We start from the raw sequence: 17538 nt of genomic DNA, 5'->3' as shown, positions 1-17538 counted from the left end.
ATCATGAGGCTGACTAAAATTTGTGTGCTAAATATTTTCTTTGTGTTACCTTAAATTCCCATCTTCTAGAAAAATGTGACCTTCTATAGAGACAAGAGAATATTTAAAAAAAAAAAAAGCTTTTTACATTCTATTTGGATTATTCTTAACGTATCATGTTCTTTCCTAACAACATCTGTCTCAGTTTGCATATAAATAAAAATAGTAGGTAGCAAGTTTAATTAAAAGGTGTCAAGCATATTTGCCACAAAATCCAATCAACACTCTTCACCTAAGAACAGACCATAATTCCAATGTACTACCTACATCTTCAGGCAGAAATTAATGCATCAGTATTAAAGTTGGTAATTTTAGAGAGATTGAAGAGACGGAACACTGTCTCCTTAAATAACAATTACCCAATTATATTAAACCAAGCTTATAAGCAACAATACTAAAAACAAGCCAAAAAATGTTCTTTTATGATGGTTACATGGTCCATATCTGTTATTCCTTTTCTTCTAAAAAAATGCAGAATGCAGTGCAGGATGGTACTGTTCCAGGGAGCCTCCAAGATGACCTGTTGATTGGTGAAGGTACGAACAGAACTTCAAGTACTCATCCCACTTTCACATAGCAAGTTGCCTTGACGGAAGAGAATAAACCTCCTGAGATACCCACCGATAGGAGGAAGATTCACAAAAACCACTGGTGCTAAGAAAAGACAAACATCTGATCACAGGCATGAGGTATTGTGAAGCACTGGTACGCAAAGCAAGAGAATGTTCAATAGGGAACTGGACATTAGACTTTGAAATTCTGTCTATGTGGCAGAAAAAAACTGCTCCATTACAAAATATATTGTAATATTTTACCTCTCTTTTATTTATTGCAGAAGCCTGTAATGGCTACAAATTACCCACTAATCAGATCAGATCAAGTAATCTAGAGTCCCTGTGTGCAGACCTCTCCCCAGTTAGACCAAGAATGCTTGGATGAAGAACATTCTCTGGGGTTTCACCTCTGAGGGATTTGGAAAGTGTCTGGAGGGCAGATAAAGCACTTCACAGTCATGCACTCTCCACACCACAAGATGTTCCTTTCATCTACCAGAATACTTCCAGCTCCAGCAAACTTCCAGCATCAGTTTATTCTCCGTGTCTAACAAATGCACTCACCTTTGTGTTTCAGACACTGTACCAACAAACTTTCCTTTGGCCATCTGGGGGAAACACACTGAGAACCCTGAGCACAAGTAATTCACACATAATCATGTCCCACTTCCCCAGTAAAAGTCCTTTCTATCACCACCTACAGAGCTGTTCTCACAGAACACAGATTGTCCAGTTACTTCTTGTATACAAGCAGCAAATAAACATACAGGAAAACTAGCCTAACTGCTGACCCCCAGAGCAGCCCTCATAGCGCTGTGCTTGCATCGGTAGCTAGAAAGGTGGTGACAACACACCAGTGTTTTTGCTACTGCTGAGCAGCACTTGCACAGCATCAAGGCTGCCTCTCCAACCTTCCTTCCAAGCAGGCTGGGGGTGGGCAAGATCTTGGGATGGGAGGGACATAGCCAGGACAGCTGGCCCAAAGTGAACAGTGGGATATTCCATACCATATGATGCCTGCTCAGATATAAAAGCTAAGAGAAAGGGGGGTGCATTGATTATTTATGATGTTTGTCTTCCAGAGCAACTGTTCCACATACTGAAGCCCTGACTCCCATGCACCTTGCTGCTCTGAAGCCTGACCCATGGCCATGACTTCCCATCTTGACCTTGGACCTGCCTCATCATCACTGAGAACCTGGTCTGGCTATCATGGACTCATGGACAACCCTGGTGATTGTCACTGGAGTTGCTCTGGTCTTCTTGTGCAACTTGTGCCACTTGTGTGCAAAGCCACAGCCACACCTGCCTCCTTGATACCTGCGGATCCTGGCTCACCTTCCCCTGTGGAGCAGCCTACCCTTGGTGCTCCCACACACCAACTGCATCAGTGTCCATTTGTCTACACTCAGCTTCCTCTGTCATGTAATAGTCACAATGCTCAATTCACAAGGTGCCACTAACAAGTCTTTTCAATTAGCCTGTGTCTTGAATGCTCTCAGGTCTCCCACAGATTAGAATAGTTGATCTGCACCTAAGTTTTGCTTCACTGACACTCTTCCAAATGCTTACTCGATTTTCCAGTAAACACCAATTCTATTCGTCTGAATTTACTTTTGCAAATGCTGGTTTTAGAGGTGAAAAGTGTTTGATCACTAAATTTATCCTCAGACCTTTTTCCTGAATAGCTACAATTGGTTTATTATCATTTCAGCTGAAGGTCAGCTTCAGCTGAACCCCAAACATTTTACTGCATGAACTCAGGCCAGTGAAGGAGTTACAGTTCTTACTCTTCTTTTGTTAGGCCCATGATACAAACAGCAGCATTTTCCTATTTTAACTGATATGACTGCAGTGATATAATCTCTGGGGTTTTGCATATAAATAAGGATTTTTTTCTTAAATTAGTCCCTTCTGTTTCTCAAACTTTCACAAACTGCAAAGAATGCTTACTAAACAGTTTCGCACATCAATACACTTGTAGGGATGGTTCAGGCAGCTTGATTAAGTACATAAAACTGCACTCTGAAGATTTTTATACAGCCCATCCACATACATGATACTCTTCCTCTTGGTACAGTCTGTCTCTCTATACACTTCTCCACAGGTATGTTACATCTGTGCAAAGGCATTTTTGCTTGTTTCATTTAACTCAGTTCTGCTTCTTTAAAAAACAGCTTGGAGCTTTTCTGACTGTATTATTTTATTGTTGGGTTTGGGAATTATTATTTTTTCTTCCAGACTCATAGAATTTCTTGCCTTTTACAAACATATTGCTGCATTCTGGTGACACAAGCTGACTGCTGTACGCCACCCAAATGACAGCCAAAGAAACAAAAGCAGTTTTCCTTATGGAGAGGGCTGAACTTCAAAATGTTTGCTCCGCTATATTTTAAGAGCAACCTTGATGTTACACCAATCTGAATATCTGGCACCAATCAGAATGCCTCTCCTTGTTGTGTCATTATCAGATATTGCCTTTTTAGTTTGGGTTGGTTTTGTACACAGCCAACAAATGTACCACTCAGGTGTTCTCCAGAATAGTCAGCATTCAGGAGACACTCACTGAATATTAGGCGTCTTCAGCTTTATACTTCACTGAAGAGTATTACTCCTCTGAATTGGGAGTTTTTTTGTTTGGGTTTGGGTCGGGGGGGGGTTGTTGTTGTTTGGTTTGTTGGGTTTTTTGGGTTTTTTTGTCCACTGCCCCAGTTCCTGGCAAAACTTATGAAGCTCCACCAAGAATTTTTAGATCTGCATAACCTTTCAACCCATCTTCCCCACTTCAGGTCCCAGCTACCCCCCGCCTGCCAGATTTGATTTGCCAGCTGGCTCTGATAAAATGAGCGCTCCATGTCCCCAAGCTCTTTTGTTTGCTTTTGATAAAACTCTGATTTTGAATTGCTGCTTAACAAATACAAGGCATCAGAAGTTAGGTCTATACCTGCTAGCATGTGACTCACCACTTGTTCCAAATCCTCATTACACTGTGATCTCTCACCTGTGAGTAGCCCTTAAGTTTGTAAAACTAGTTTTTTTCAGTCTTATTTACAAACTGTTTTAAAGAACTTACTATTATCACTTTCTTTATGCATTCTCTAAAATGTCATTTTTATGTTGCATTTTACACAACATGTGTGTGTATAGCTTTCACATACATGCCTGAAATAACAATTCACCCAGCTTCCACTGGTTGAATTAAATGAAAACTGTTTTAAAACACCAATTAATTTATCTCAAATAATTACAAAGAGGAAAGCTGCCCTCTGACTTTTCTGGGGTTTATTACCACTGCCTTTGACAAAATGGCATATCTGAATCTTCTGAATGTCCTTTCAGCTATACAGGGGGCAGGGTGTTGCCATTTAACCTGTTCTATCTGCAATCAGAATAGGTTTTTGATTTTTGTTAGTATACATAAATGAAAAACCATTCTAGAATAAAGTGCCCTTCAGATGCCTGTTTCATTATGCTTCTGAGATCTAGTTTAAGAGCATGCATATGCACTGTGTATCAAGAGAGGTGGGACTAGGTCAGCAAAACACAATTTTATAGTCACTGCCTTTATTACATATTTAAACTTCCTTGTACGACATGGGGGACTGAGAACTACTCAGAAGCTAGGGTGGTGCAATCTTCTGATCCTTTATTATTTAAATAAAAAATGGGAAAACCGTCAGTTTTACTGTTGTGACAATTACATTCACTCAGGTATGTTTGCTGCTCTTTAGTCAATTTCGTTATTAAACAGACAGGTCAAGCTTAAAACAAAAAACCCTGTATATTTAGCTTCACAGATAAAAAATAAAACTATGTAAACAGAATTTTAAACACAGAATTGAGAAGCAGTATCTTTCATATTTTCCTCTTGTATCAGGGAAACATTTTTAAATCAGCTTTTCCTATTGGGAAAAAGTTAACACACTTCCTCATTATTCCTTGATTCACAGGCCAAACATAGCATGTAATCGTGATGGCTTTTCAACTTATAAATGCCACCAAAACCTGAATTTTCCATCCTGTCCACAGGGTATGAGCCTATGTGGGATTTAAAACTGGATTAAAATCTTCATGAATTATAAGAACATTAAAAATTGCATTGCATAACAATAACATTTCTAAAATTGCATTAAGTTCCAAGTGCTTCAATGCTCTGACTAATCATGAATTATAAGAATAATCTAAATACCTCCAAACATAAACAAAACAGTATCACAAAAGGGATCACTAGCCTGTAATTATCCAGAATCTCTTGTGTGTTCACAAAAGCCTCCAGGCAACCGCTAGCAGCTAGATATGTGGTAGACCTTTTGTTTGTTTCCATTTCTTATGAGACATATTTATTTAATAATTGCACTTAGTTTTAACTAAGAATGGGAAACTTTTGTTAACATCGAATAGCTTAAGTGAAAGTGTAATGCACAACAGCTAATTCCCAGTTTTTATTTCTCAATAACAGCTGCAGTGAATGGCGTGTTCATGCTTACTCTGTTACAGCATTATTTTACACCACTATTTTATATAATATAATAACATTTATTAACTTTATATTTTATTTTGGTTGCAGAAGTCAAATTCAACTTTGTCCTTCCTTAGAGGAAGCACTCACCTTTATTTGTCATCCTTGCAACAAATTTGACAAATTAAAGACCAACTACGACATAATACGGCCTTCTTGTAATAAAGCACGTCCAGATGGAGCCAGGGAAAAGCCACAGCATTATTACCATTACTTAATGCTTAACAACATCTAAACTACCCTACTCTTTAAAAACGGTGTATGGGAGTACATGTTTCTGTGTGCACGCGTTTGTATGAGGTACACGCTGGCAATGACTTAATATAGGGAGTGCCATCTACTGGTAATTATTGGTGATGTATGTTCTCGCAGCTTTCTACACTTGCACTGCAATTACTCTTAACAAATTACTAAAACCAAAAGAACAGACGCTTTGCTGTACCTGACAATGTGCAGGAAGTTTCATGCCTACACCAAATAAAACTTTTGAAACCAGCAGCACTGAAAAAGGTGACAGAATAAATTAAAATATGGGAGCAGCAAACCAAGTAATATGATGACACACATAGTAAAACATTCTGGAATAGATAGACAACTGGACCTTAAAAGTACAGTGCATGACCATACCTAAGTGTGTCACCATGAAACCGTGTAATAAAGGTCATCTAGGGAAAAACAGAGGAGGGGAAATACAAAACCCCTGTGCTGTTCAGAATACTATTTGTCATTATATAACAGCGAGGGATGCAGGTGGCTGGAGGAAAGGAGTTGTTTCTTTTTTATACTTTTTTCTAAGCCTATTTGCATGATGAGTCGTTCATTGTAACCACTTCAGAACCAAGAATGTTTTCTAAACGCTTCATGTACAGTGTTTAATAACAACATACCTTCAGATACAAAGCCCCTAAGTACTAAAAAACCCCATCAATATGAAGAATTAGTCATTATCATAATAACAAGTGAAAACACAGGGAGAATTATTCCACATCTCTGGAATAATTATGGGCAAGAAAAGACAAAAATCAGTTCAACTGCATGCACTGCAGATACAGGAAAGAAGATAATCAAACTAATTTTCCTGTTAGTTAGCATCCTGAATTGTTGCCAAAAGTTTCAGGAAACTTAATGCAGAATTCTCACTAGTTCAAGCATCATTAGGCAGCTAAAGACTCAAAATAATGCCATGCTATCTGGGCAGTAGTGAAGCTGGCTTCTAATCTAGAGACCACTATTAAAAGAAAATGTTCACCTTCCCTTAGAAGAATATGTATTAGAATGCTGTGAAATAGAAAGTTGTGTACATATTAATACAAAACAAACACATACGTACCTGTATGTAGTATGAAGAATGCCATCTACTGGTATGTAAGAATATACACCACTGTTGGTAAGTTAGTACTAACAGCTATCATAATAAGCAACAAAGCTGTCATTACTATGTACTGTGAATAGCAACAAATACATGTACGCCATATCCCCTGCAAAACAAATTTCTTCCCATAAAACAGGCACAGAAAGAAAATACAATTTTCTTATTCTAAGGTCTCAAGACCTTATTGCAGTCTTTCCATACTTAAAAGGGACTTCTAAGAAAGATGGGGACAGACTGTTTATAAAGGCTTGTAGTGACAGGACAAGGGACAACTGTTTTAAACTGAAAGAGGGTAGACTCAGACTAAATACAAGGAAGAAATTTTTTACAATGAGGACGGTGAAACACTGGAACAGGTTGCCCAGAGAGGTGGTAGATGCCCCATCCCTGGAAACATTCAAGGTCAAGTTGGACAGGGCTCTTAGCAACCTGGTCTAGTGGAAGATGTCCCTGCTCGTTGCAGGGGAGTTGGACTAGACAATCTTTAAAGGTCCCCTCCAACCCAAACCATTCTATGATTCTATAATTAGAATTATAGCATCTACCTCCCTTTTTCATGTTCTATTTCACAAAAAAAGCTATTTTGGATACTTGAGAATCCCTGTATTTCTCGAAGATAATCTAGTCTCTCTCAGTTGCTTCATGATTTACTGTGATGCCTCACTATTCTTGTTGTGACAGAAATATTGAAAATGCCTCAGTAACTCATTCCAAATAGAAGCCAAAATACATGAAAACACACACACACACGTTGTACACTCTCTGACCTTTTCTCAATATAATTTCCTTCCATTTTTTTCTCAGCTATTCTCCACACCTTTCCCATATATTTTGCATCAATGCCTACTTTCTAACTTCTTTCTTGTAATACATCTATTTCAATTTCTGTAAGACTTCCTGAGAAGTAATGTTGCAAAGTCGCAGTAAATCAATGAGCAGCTCTTCCATGACAGACAAAACAGAAGTCCACATAAATCCTAAAATTTAAATAAACTTCATTTTCCTGAACTGCCGTTTTTATAAGAGTGTTGTTCTTCTTCTACTCCTGAATACTGTTGCCTAGCCAAAATATATGTCAATGAATTTGACTATTAAGAATGACAAATATGGTAACACCTGATCAGACAGCTGGATGATCCAAGATAGGAGTGAAGATGCACTTTGCATCTAAAGAGGAAAGGGAAACCACATACAAGTGCAAATTTATAGTGAGAGGTAACTAAGCATTTCAATGCATGTGCATCTCTTCCAAGAAGTAAATCAAAACATTGTGAACCATCACTGAGAGACCCAGTCTTAGATACATTGCTACATGGAAAGCAAAGGTCTTAAAAACCCATTTTGCTGAAAATTCTGGCACAGATTCAGAAGTAGGAGTGAAAGGTCAGTGCTTCATTAACTGAACCAGCTCAGTTAAAATTGTAGTTTAGTTAAAAGTCAAGATGATCATAAAAAAACCCAGGTCATCCAGAGACTATCACTAAAAATCTCAAACTTCCTGCGCTTAATTGGCAGTAAATTTCTTGATCTGGCCTATTTGAGGAGCGGCAATCCACGGCAAAACACTTCAATACAATTCAATACAATGGACAGAACTCAATCAAATTTAGTCTAAACAAATGTGGCTTCAACGTGCATCAAAATGTTGCCATGTGGTGGACAGGTATATGCCTTCCATTCTCCTGGAAAACAAGACTTCCATTCAGAAACTTTCATGTGTCCTCCACAGCAAGCAAGTGTAACAGTGCTGAAGAGAAAGATCCCATACAGAAAGCCTTGACATTTTATTTTCAGATTTATAACTCAAATCTAAAAAGCCAAAACCAAACCAAAGAAAAAACAAAACAAAACAAAACAAACTAAAACCCACAAAACCCTCTTAACCAAAAACTTTCAAGCACTGCTTGCTGTACAAGCAGGGGTTATACTAAACATATACCATAATATAATAAATAATAAAATCAATAATAACAATACAAATAAATACTAATAAACTAATGGTTTTCAAACACATTTCCATGTTTGCTATTCAAAAAATAACAAGATGACATTGAAGATCTGGTATACCTCCTATTTGCCTAAAAAGCAGAAACACTCCAGCAAAAAAATGTTACAGTTTTACTGCAAACACTATATTGGTCAAAATGGATACCCTTTACTTGAAAAGACTGCATTTGCATTTTCAAGCAGGTAGTCTCAAGTGGTGAACTTTATTGAGTGCTGACACTGTCCAAAGGAAAGAATAATATGGTCTCTGCTTTCCATTGCATACATTTGGAAATAAGTGGTGTCCATCAGCTTTCCACCAACATTGCTTATCTGATCAGAAAACTGAGAAGTTAAAACTCAAAGAGAGGGAGGCAAGGACTACAGACCATAATTCAAAACCTTGATCTTACAGCAGAAATACCTCAGCAACATTCAGAAATGATTAATAGATGAGTCAGAGTTTTAGAGGCTTTTTCAAAAATCAGTTTTAGTATTTTCATAGGAGCATTATTTTTACACAGTTCTGTTGAAGAATTAGAAACTCACTGATGCAATAAAATTAAAACTTTTGGAATCAAAATTTTTACATTGATTTGGCATCATATCATCCTAAATTAAAAAATTACCCAGAATAACACTGGTAAGAGAAAACATGTATGAAATCTTAAGAAAGATAAACCACACACATTTCATTAGGTATTTTTTAAAAATATAACAAAAATTATTCCAGTGCCATTAAAAATTACTCTTGCAAAGAACACCTATTACTTTTGCAGCCATTAATATAATGTGGCCTTGCACAGGATACACATACCCAAAAGTACTACATATTTCCAGAAAGAAAAATTTGGCCAAGCCCAAAAACCATCTCTTAAAACGCGGGGCAAGGATGACTGGCCTTCCACCCCTATGTTTAAGCTACTATGTATATACTGTCTTGTTCCCTTGTATTCCTTTGAGGGAAAGTAAAGCACTGAAAAAAATGTCACTTATTTTAACAAAAAAAAAAAAAAAAAAGAAAAAAAAAGAGGGATAGTAACTGCTCCTGTTTAACTCAATTTGAAGGGCCATGGGCTGTAACACTCTCACAAGTCTGTATTGGCCTTCCAAAACAATCCAACAAAAGCAGTACTTGAAACAAATTCCAAAGCCATAAACAATCCATAAACACAGTTTATAAACTGAAAGCAGAGGAGGAGGTGTGACCAAGTTAATAAAATGGAAATCTACTTCCGAAAAGCTCTCTAGTTGCTGCAATGTGATGTAATCCACAGTGAAAGGGAGCTCTTCCAGCCCCACCAGACAGGCGCCCATGTTAGAACCACAAGTACTGCACAGCTCCAAAACTCTCTGCTCAGAGAAGGCCAGCTGGAGAAACCAGATCTTTTTCTTTCTTAGAGACTGGTTCCACCAGGTCATGATTGATTTCACCAGTGAGAAATCTGTGGCAGCACGTGTCTTGGCTTCCTACACTGCACCTGGCTGTATAGAAGTCCTATGGAACTTAGATTCTCATCCTAAAATTCAGAATAATAATAAAAAATACTACCACTTTACTTCAAACAACATCTGATCCTAAAAACACTAGTCTACACATTGCATGTTTTAATTAAAATCCAAGTCATTTATTTGCACATTGTATTCTTTCAGAGGACTTACAGACCTGCACAATCTCGGTTTCTGAAACCTACTAATAATGCGCTTCAACTGGGTAGCTATCCTTCTTGTCATTAAAAACAACACAGCTTTTCTATGACAATGGCAGGAAAGTTTAAAAGTAAGCAAGCATCAAATACATTTTTTTGCTACTTTGAAAATGCAGCTTAGTAGCTGAAAACAAAAGACCTGAGATCAGTCTTCCTACCAATGACCTTAGTCAAAGATGCACTGAAAAGCCACAAAGCACTCTTTAGGAACTTGGACTTGCCATGACAAAAAACAGGGTGTAATTTAGTAGCCAATGTAAACAGCTATAAAAACAAAGGAAAGAAGAATATTCACCACTAACTTGACTGAGTAATACCATTTTCCAATTAGATATAACTTTGCATTTTGGCAGAAAAGTTTTTCATGTAAGTCCCATGTAAACCCCAGAAAACTAGGAAGAAATCTTTGAAAGTTTTTTTGCTGTTGTTGTTCTTGCTAAACAGTTAACAGAATGCAGGTAAAGTTGTCTATGTCCATTACACACTCCTCATTTTTTCATTGTTTGGGCAGGGGGTTTGGTTGGTTGGTTGGTTTTCTTTTTTACATTTTCTTTGTTCTGTTGTCAACTAAATGTACACCCAGAAGTCCCAAGTTCTTTGATGCATGCTGGCTTACACACTGAACTACTTCAGCTCTTTAAAAACTGAGTATTCTTCCTCAGTGTATGCCGAAGTATTAAGCTGAGGAGATAAAATTAACTCTCAGCTGCACAGGCAAAGGACAAGGCTACTGTGAAGGTCACTTCCACAGAAGCTGAACCGCAGTTTCTATATGTAAACCCCCTTTCATCAATGGCTTCTGTGTCAGTGTGCATGGACCTGACACAAAACCCCGTTGTGTGTGGTCATGGATGGTTTTCCATCTGTACCCTCTAGGGAGAGGTTAAATGCCCTAGATAATCTATCATTTCATTCCAAGTACAGGCAAGTTTTCTGTAATGCTAAAGACCTTTTAAGTAGCATTGAAATTTCAGAGCTTTATTTAGAATTAATTCCTGGATTTCAACTCCCCTTACCTTATGTAGCCACAGAACTACCTTCCCCCCCACCCCCAAGAATTTGTTTCAACCTTGTATTTTAGACTTTTAGACATATTTCCATATTGTACCATAGTGTACCTGGCAACTTCTCCACCAGAGAATGAATATCCCTGGTGTAGAGAGCTTCCACCATATTACAAACAAGGCTAAGGTCAGATCAATCACTACAGAGCTTGGTCATCCAGTCAATATGAAAACAGCCGATGCACATCTCAAACTATGGCTCTCATAGAAAATGTATCTTGATCTCTTTCTGTGACAATCTTTTGAAACAGATATAATATGGAAAAGAAAGCAGTTCAGGAGAAAACAATGTTAAGTATGCACTACGTAGTTTAACAGACTTACTGTATATTTATTTAAAAAAAAATATAAATCATTATCACACATGGCGAAAGAAACCCTTCAAGAGTAGCAAAATTTACCTTATGTTCTTCTGTACAAACAAGCACGGTATCACAATCTCTGGTGACTAGAATTACAATGATGATTAGGAAAAGGAGATCAAAGCACTTTCTTCAAAAAGCTTTGTTATGATGCACACTGGACAGTAAGAAACAAGAAGAAATTCTAACAACTACAGAAAACAATTGAGTAATACCCTTTCTTTCAATCTCCACTTTTGTATTCTTCTGCTGTGCATCTTACAGCTTCCCTTACCTATCTTTTTTTTTTTTAATTAGAAGTTTTCCAAGAGCTCTTTCTTTCTTTCCAATCAAAATATGAACGTATTACATTCCAGGTCATATTATGCTACACCCACTTTAGGCAAACTAGGGAAGTGCTGAATAATTAAAATAGCTAGTATAACATGTTTGTGCTTTGAACTCCTCCATGCCCTTTTCCTTATCACTTTTAGATTAACTCCTGACCCATCAAGTCACAATGACCATTAAGGTTGGTTCAAACACACAGAGTGGGTAGAAAAATTCCTTGCAGACTACAGAGAGGCTTGAATCAAATGCCTTACATGTTAGTCCCAATCTAAGACAGTTTCAGGTGGCAGTGCTGCCATGGTGCCAAAAGCAGTAGTCCCACCTTCACCTACCCCCAGCTTTTTGTTCTTGTTTACTTGATACTTTTTCCTGTATCAGCAACACCATCAGTTCAGTTACATCAATCAGATAAGGCAACACATCTAGATTAGATTTCTCCCTCCTAGAAACAGAAGCTATCTTAGATTGTCTGGGTACAACTCTCCCTCATTACTTAACATCATTAATGTGTATGCTGCTGCTAATAACATATAAAATGACAAATTTTGTTCTGTTTGATAACTAAGTGCATGGTATTGTGCATCTCCTATGTTATCACGAAGAATATATCCAACCAGGCAGACTATTAGAAAAGCAGGATTTTTTTTTTTTTGCATCACTTTGCTTTGGTATGCAAGCATTGCCACAGTGTGAATTCCAAGTATGCTAACCTCAGGAAAAGCCTCTTGAAAAGGTTAAAGACAAGAAGAAAATATGGGTAATTTTAGTTAGTATTAAGTTGTTGAGATTGTCACGGCGTGTGGTACAACCCACCAAATAGGTACATACAGGCACCCAAGGGCATCTGAAAGTTTGTGAGAACTTACTGCTGAGATTACTGCACCTAGATCAACAATACTACACAGTTAAATACAGTTATTTACCAGCATAAACATCTGCACTACCATTACCTAATTTATAATAATTTGTATGTCCTAGTGTTACATGCATACCTAGATAAACTGAGATGTACAGTTGACTAGTAAGTAAGAAATTAACTGCTTAGAGAAGCCTAGAAATCATGTCAGCTTTAGCAGAATGTACATAAATAATGATCAGGCTGCTACATTCTCACTAGTTGTGAGGACTATGAGATATATATATATATAAAAAAAACATTAACAATTTCATTAAATTTTTTAAGGATATTTTTATATGGACCCACAGAAAATGCAAGGACATAAAATCAGCAACACTGCACCATCAAATTGCTATTCAGTAATGTCAAGGATTAAGCACCAATGTGCTGAAAGTTATTTACATGATGATGTGCTTTGCTAGTTCAGTGTGGAATTACATAAAATATGAACAGATGTACCATGCAAACCCCTACATTCAGGATTAAAGTTAAGGATTCATTATTCCTTAAGTCACTAAATATAAATCCACACACAAGCACTGCCCCTCCCCTCTCTAACTGCCTTTGAAGAAAGTTTGGATACAATTAAATTCTTCATAGGCAGGAGATTAAACAAAATAATAAAAAAAAACTAAGAGCAAATATAAGCTGTTCTCAAAATGAACTGTGGTGTTTCTCCAGGTTATTTATTTAATCCTAATTGAAGGGTGGTTTGGTTTTTTAATAACACTTGTTTCCCTTCTGATTTGTGGTCATCGCTCACTATTCACAGTGAATCTAAAGGTTAAAGGCCACTAAAACTACTCCCTGTAAAATGACACAACTTTTTAATATTTAAAATGACAGACTAGCACTGTGTCACAATTAGAGTGATATATACATCAACACAATATGTATGCAAGTTGTTTGGAGCAGTTTCTTACATGACAGTGTCTCTATGTTATATATGTAGCGCTTTCAAATAATCAATTTAATTCAAAGCAGTGCTGGGAAGGATTCATTCACTTACCCGTATCCAGCTGTTGGCCTTCAGTTCCACAGGGTTCTGTGGTTCACTGCTGTATAGACAACATAAGCACCACATCAGAATCTTCTGGCTTTCATCTGCAGGAAAAAAAGTAAGTAAGGATACATTTAAAGAAAAAAAAACCCAAACTCAAAACACAGAATTACACACAGAAATCCCTATCTGTCCACAAAACTAAAGCCCTGAATACCAGTCTCAACTCATAATGCTTCTATTCTATCAGATTCACACCACACATTTAATGTTATTCATATGTAGTTCTTGTGTAATCATTTCCATCAACAGCAGTTTAAAAGGTATCAAAGAGTTCAAAGTCTATGCAACATTTAGATGGTCTTAAGAAACATGCATGACCTAGAGATTCATTTACACAAATAATACTTGAAGCTATCATCAAGGAACTTTTGACCCAGTATCTGAATAATATCATTAATGATAAACAATACTAAACAATAATCAGCATTGAAGTATGGTCACTTGTGAAAAAGTTAAGCTTGTGAAGTATGCACTCATTCGTAACAAGAACGTAAAACGTGACATTTTCTGCAAGAATATATTAAGATTCTCCATGCTTCAGGAAAATGACATTTCTGCAGACAGCAGAATAGCTAAATGCTGATGGAAAAAGAGTCCTATTGTGATTTTCTGTTCAGGATCAGATCAGGTTTTACTTAATTCTAACTCACTGTTAGAAATTACTTGCCTTCTCTAAAAACCTACTACACTGAGCAATACTGTCAGTGTTCAAATGCACAGACAGTAATCACAGAAGCTATTTGGACTAAGTAGTTAAGAGTCACTTAATTCATTATTATTTCCCACAACTTTGTTTTCAATTGGAGCTTTTTTAAAAAAAAAATGTTCCTTGGCAGATGCAAAGAGCTTCTACAATGAGAGAACAAAACTGCATGACTGTATTTTAGAAATTTTATTAGGAGACATATTTTACAAATTGTATTAGGAGACAATTTGATTATCAAGCTCAGCAAGAGATTTCTTTTGTTTTCTGTGTCTTTTGTTATCCAAGATGTAATAGACAGTATTACTCAGAACTGCTTTGCTGGCAAAGCCTGAAGAAAAATATAAAAGCTCCATTAAGTGTTGCCTGTATTTTCACCAGGTGATCAAAGAAGTTAATATTGATTCAAACCAGTATTCCTCAATAAATATGTAACAAGCCTGTAGGCCATTACTGGCCTCCCACTGACTAACATCTCTGCACAGAAATGGTTTCTCAAACATACACATTCCACTGACTACAATTTGGGGTATTCTGCCATTGTGTGTTTGGGGAAATTTTTTTAATATGATTTTTACAAGGCAAATAATCTCCTCAGCTGTTTAAGATTGGCATTAAAGGAGACATGTCGCATACTGCTTAGCAGAAATGCAAAGTATCCTTCTACTTTGACTGCAACTATACCCAACTAGCATTCAGATGTCAACACTAAAAGGCAACTGTCTCCTTCAAAAAACATTTCACCTAAATTCTGATATGAAATTATATGGGAGGCAAAATAAACAAATACTGTTTTACTTGTTTAAATGACAAAAAGATAGCCATTTGCTTCTCGGAAACCAAATTTAAACATTGTTAATTGCTAGTACTAAAATATTGCCTGTTTCTGAAGTTTGGCCTTTGAGATAGTTTTCAATTATATGAATTATATATTTCTTAAAGTCAAACTATACAGAAAGATAAGGTGGGGCAGGGGAGTGGAATCGAGTATAACCTACCCTGAACAACACATAGGTAGTTTAAATGTTCCTTCTTTTGACTCATCCTATTTATAGCATATATATATACAGTATGCCATTAAGTCATTTTATTTAAGTTAAGGTTTTCTTTTGACCTAAAAAAACAAAGGAAAGAGGTGAAAAAAAATGCATATATCTGCTTAATTAGACTTCTAGATGAGAAGGCTTTTTTGCTACACGTGACAACTTGCTGCATACTATAAATTGCATATATTGTTGCCCGTCAGAGATATAAATCAGTATGATGAAAGCAAAAATGATGAAAACAAAGCTCAGATAAATGATATACTGGTGCACTTCACCAGCAAAATGAGTCTACACAGATTTAGCTAGATATATTCAAACCTCAGCCTAAGTGAAACCAACTTACATTGGTGTCATAGCTATGCTAACAGTTCACAGAAAAATAAGGGATTTGTATAGCATCACAATCTTCCCAGTCAAAATAACTTTTTGGCTACAACCAAAGCTGAAGTATCCTCTCACAGATCTGTGAAAAGTAGGAAAACGGACATACAGTCCTCTTGCTGAAGTACCCAATGACACTCAGAGGGCTACTCTCAGGTCCGCTGTTTTCTTTTCACAGCTGTTTTGGAACTGGGGATGAAAGATGGGAAGATTAGGAATAGAGGCGGGGGAGGGAGAGAGATGTTAAAATAATTATGGCAGCTGCAAAAAATAATCACATCAAAAGACCACAAAGAGTTGCAGAAAACACTGGTGGGTTTTTTCCTCTCATTTTTCCAGTAACTGTGATAAGCATGGAAAACATACCATCATGGTATGCACTGAAAACCATTATCAGGATATGGATGAAGGTATGTGATCTTATTATGGCATGAAAGAATGATCACTGTGCAAATACATACCCAATTAATACAACCAGAGGAACAAAACTAGCAACTCAAAAGCTGGAAAGTATATCCCAAAAAAGGTCACCAACCATCTACTGGACTTCCTAAGCAGGTTAATGTTGTAACTCCAACTAAAGGAATTAAAATCTTCTGTAAGAAATTTAAGACAGCTTGGAATTTGTTTTGTAAAAAATAAAACAAAAAGAAAAACCACCAAACAAACAAAAGCCCAAACCTTTGTGAGGAATCAGATTGCATTTCTTCCCTGCCAGTCTCACATTAAAAATTAGATAAAGAAAGCAAATGAAAAAGAAAAAAAAAGGCAATGTTTTTTCCCATAACATGGTGTGGTCTCAACCATCCTATGATACAGTCAGTTTATAAATACCCTGTCATGAACAGGGCCAGATGCAAGAAACTAATAAGAAAACTCTAATCTTACAGCCAGAAATACTCTTTTTAGAGCTTCTTGTAAAATTTTATTGAAATGTATCAGAAAATGTTGATTAGCTAAAACTGAACTTCCCGTGGAAATGAATGCATACATAAGCATGCACACTCACACACATATACTGACATACAGAGCCACAAAGAAAATCCCCATCATTTATAGTATTAGTTTGCGATTCAGGACATTTGGCCTAAAAACTCAAACCAGGAGGGTCCTACTGAGAAGATAATCCCTCAGCCCACAGAAAAAAACATCGGAATTCCTTACCAAGACTGAATTCTTCATGTATCCCTTGTGGTTCAGGACCACAAGTACAGCCGTGAGATTTTCTTTGGTTGTGCTTACTTCATATTAGCATTCTAAATAGGGCTAACTTGGTCATCTCCTGCTCATGAGTGTTTATGAGGAGATTATTTTCCCTTGGAGACCACACTTCCTGCACTGAGTGGTCAGATATGTCAGCTTCCAGCACCAACAGACATTCATCTAAGGTGATAGGTATTGTGGTTTGGACATGACGCAGAAGTATAATGTTTTTCCTCCTCCATTTATTAGTATGAAAGACTGAACTGAACAGAATTAGTTCCTTCTACTGTGAGGGTGGCCTCAACTCTG

At 36.9% G+C, this 17538-nt stretch overlaps 1 protein-coding gene across 8 annotated transcripts in view; it reads right to left on the bottom strand.

Annotated features, from left to right (window-relative positions):
- The window catches only part of FANCC (FA complementation group C), a 91238-nt gene that overhangs the window by 46155 nt on the left and 27545 nt on the right, over nt 1-17538 (bottom strand). For 7 of the 8 annotated variants that reach the window (XM_027791360.2, XM_055791348.1, XM_055791351.1 and 4 more), the window contains one exon: nt 13843-13937. In XM_027791360.2, the coding sequence (XP_027647161.1) occupies nt 13843-13937 (95 nt within the window). Of the gene's footprint in view, nt 1-13842; nt 13938-15597; nt 15659-17538 lie in introns of those variants that run through there. The other variant, XM_055791352.1, reaches the window with a different exon arrangement.

Source organism: Falco peregrinus, chromosome Z, assembly GCF_023634155.1.
Source record: "Falco peregrinus isolate bFalPer1 chromosome Z, bFalPer1.pri, whole genome shotgun sequence".
NCBI classification, from domain to species: domain Eukaryota; kingdom Metazoa; phylum Chordata; class Aves; order Falconiformes; family Falconidae; genus Falco; species Falco peregrinus.
This window is presented reverse-complemented; position numbering and strand designations above follow the sequence as displayed.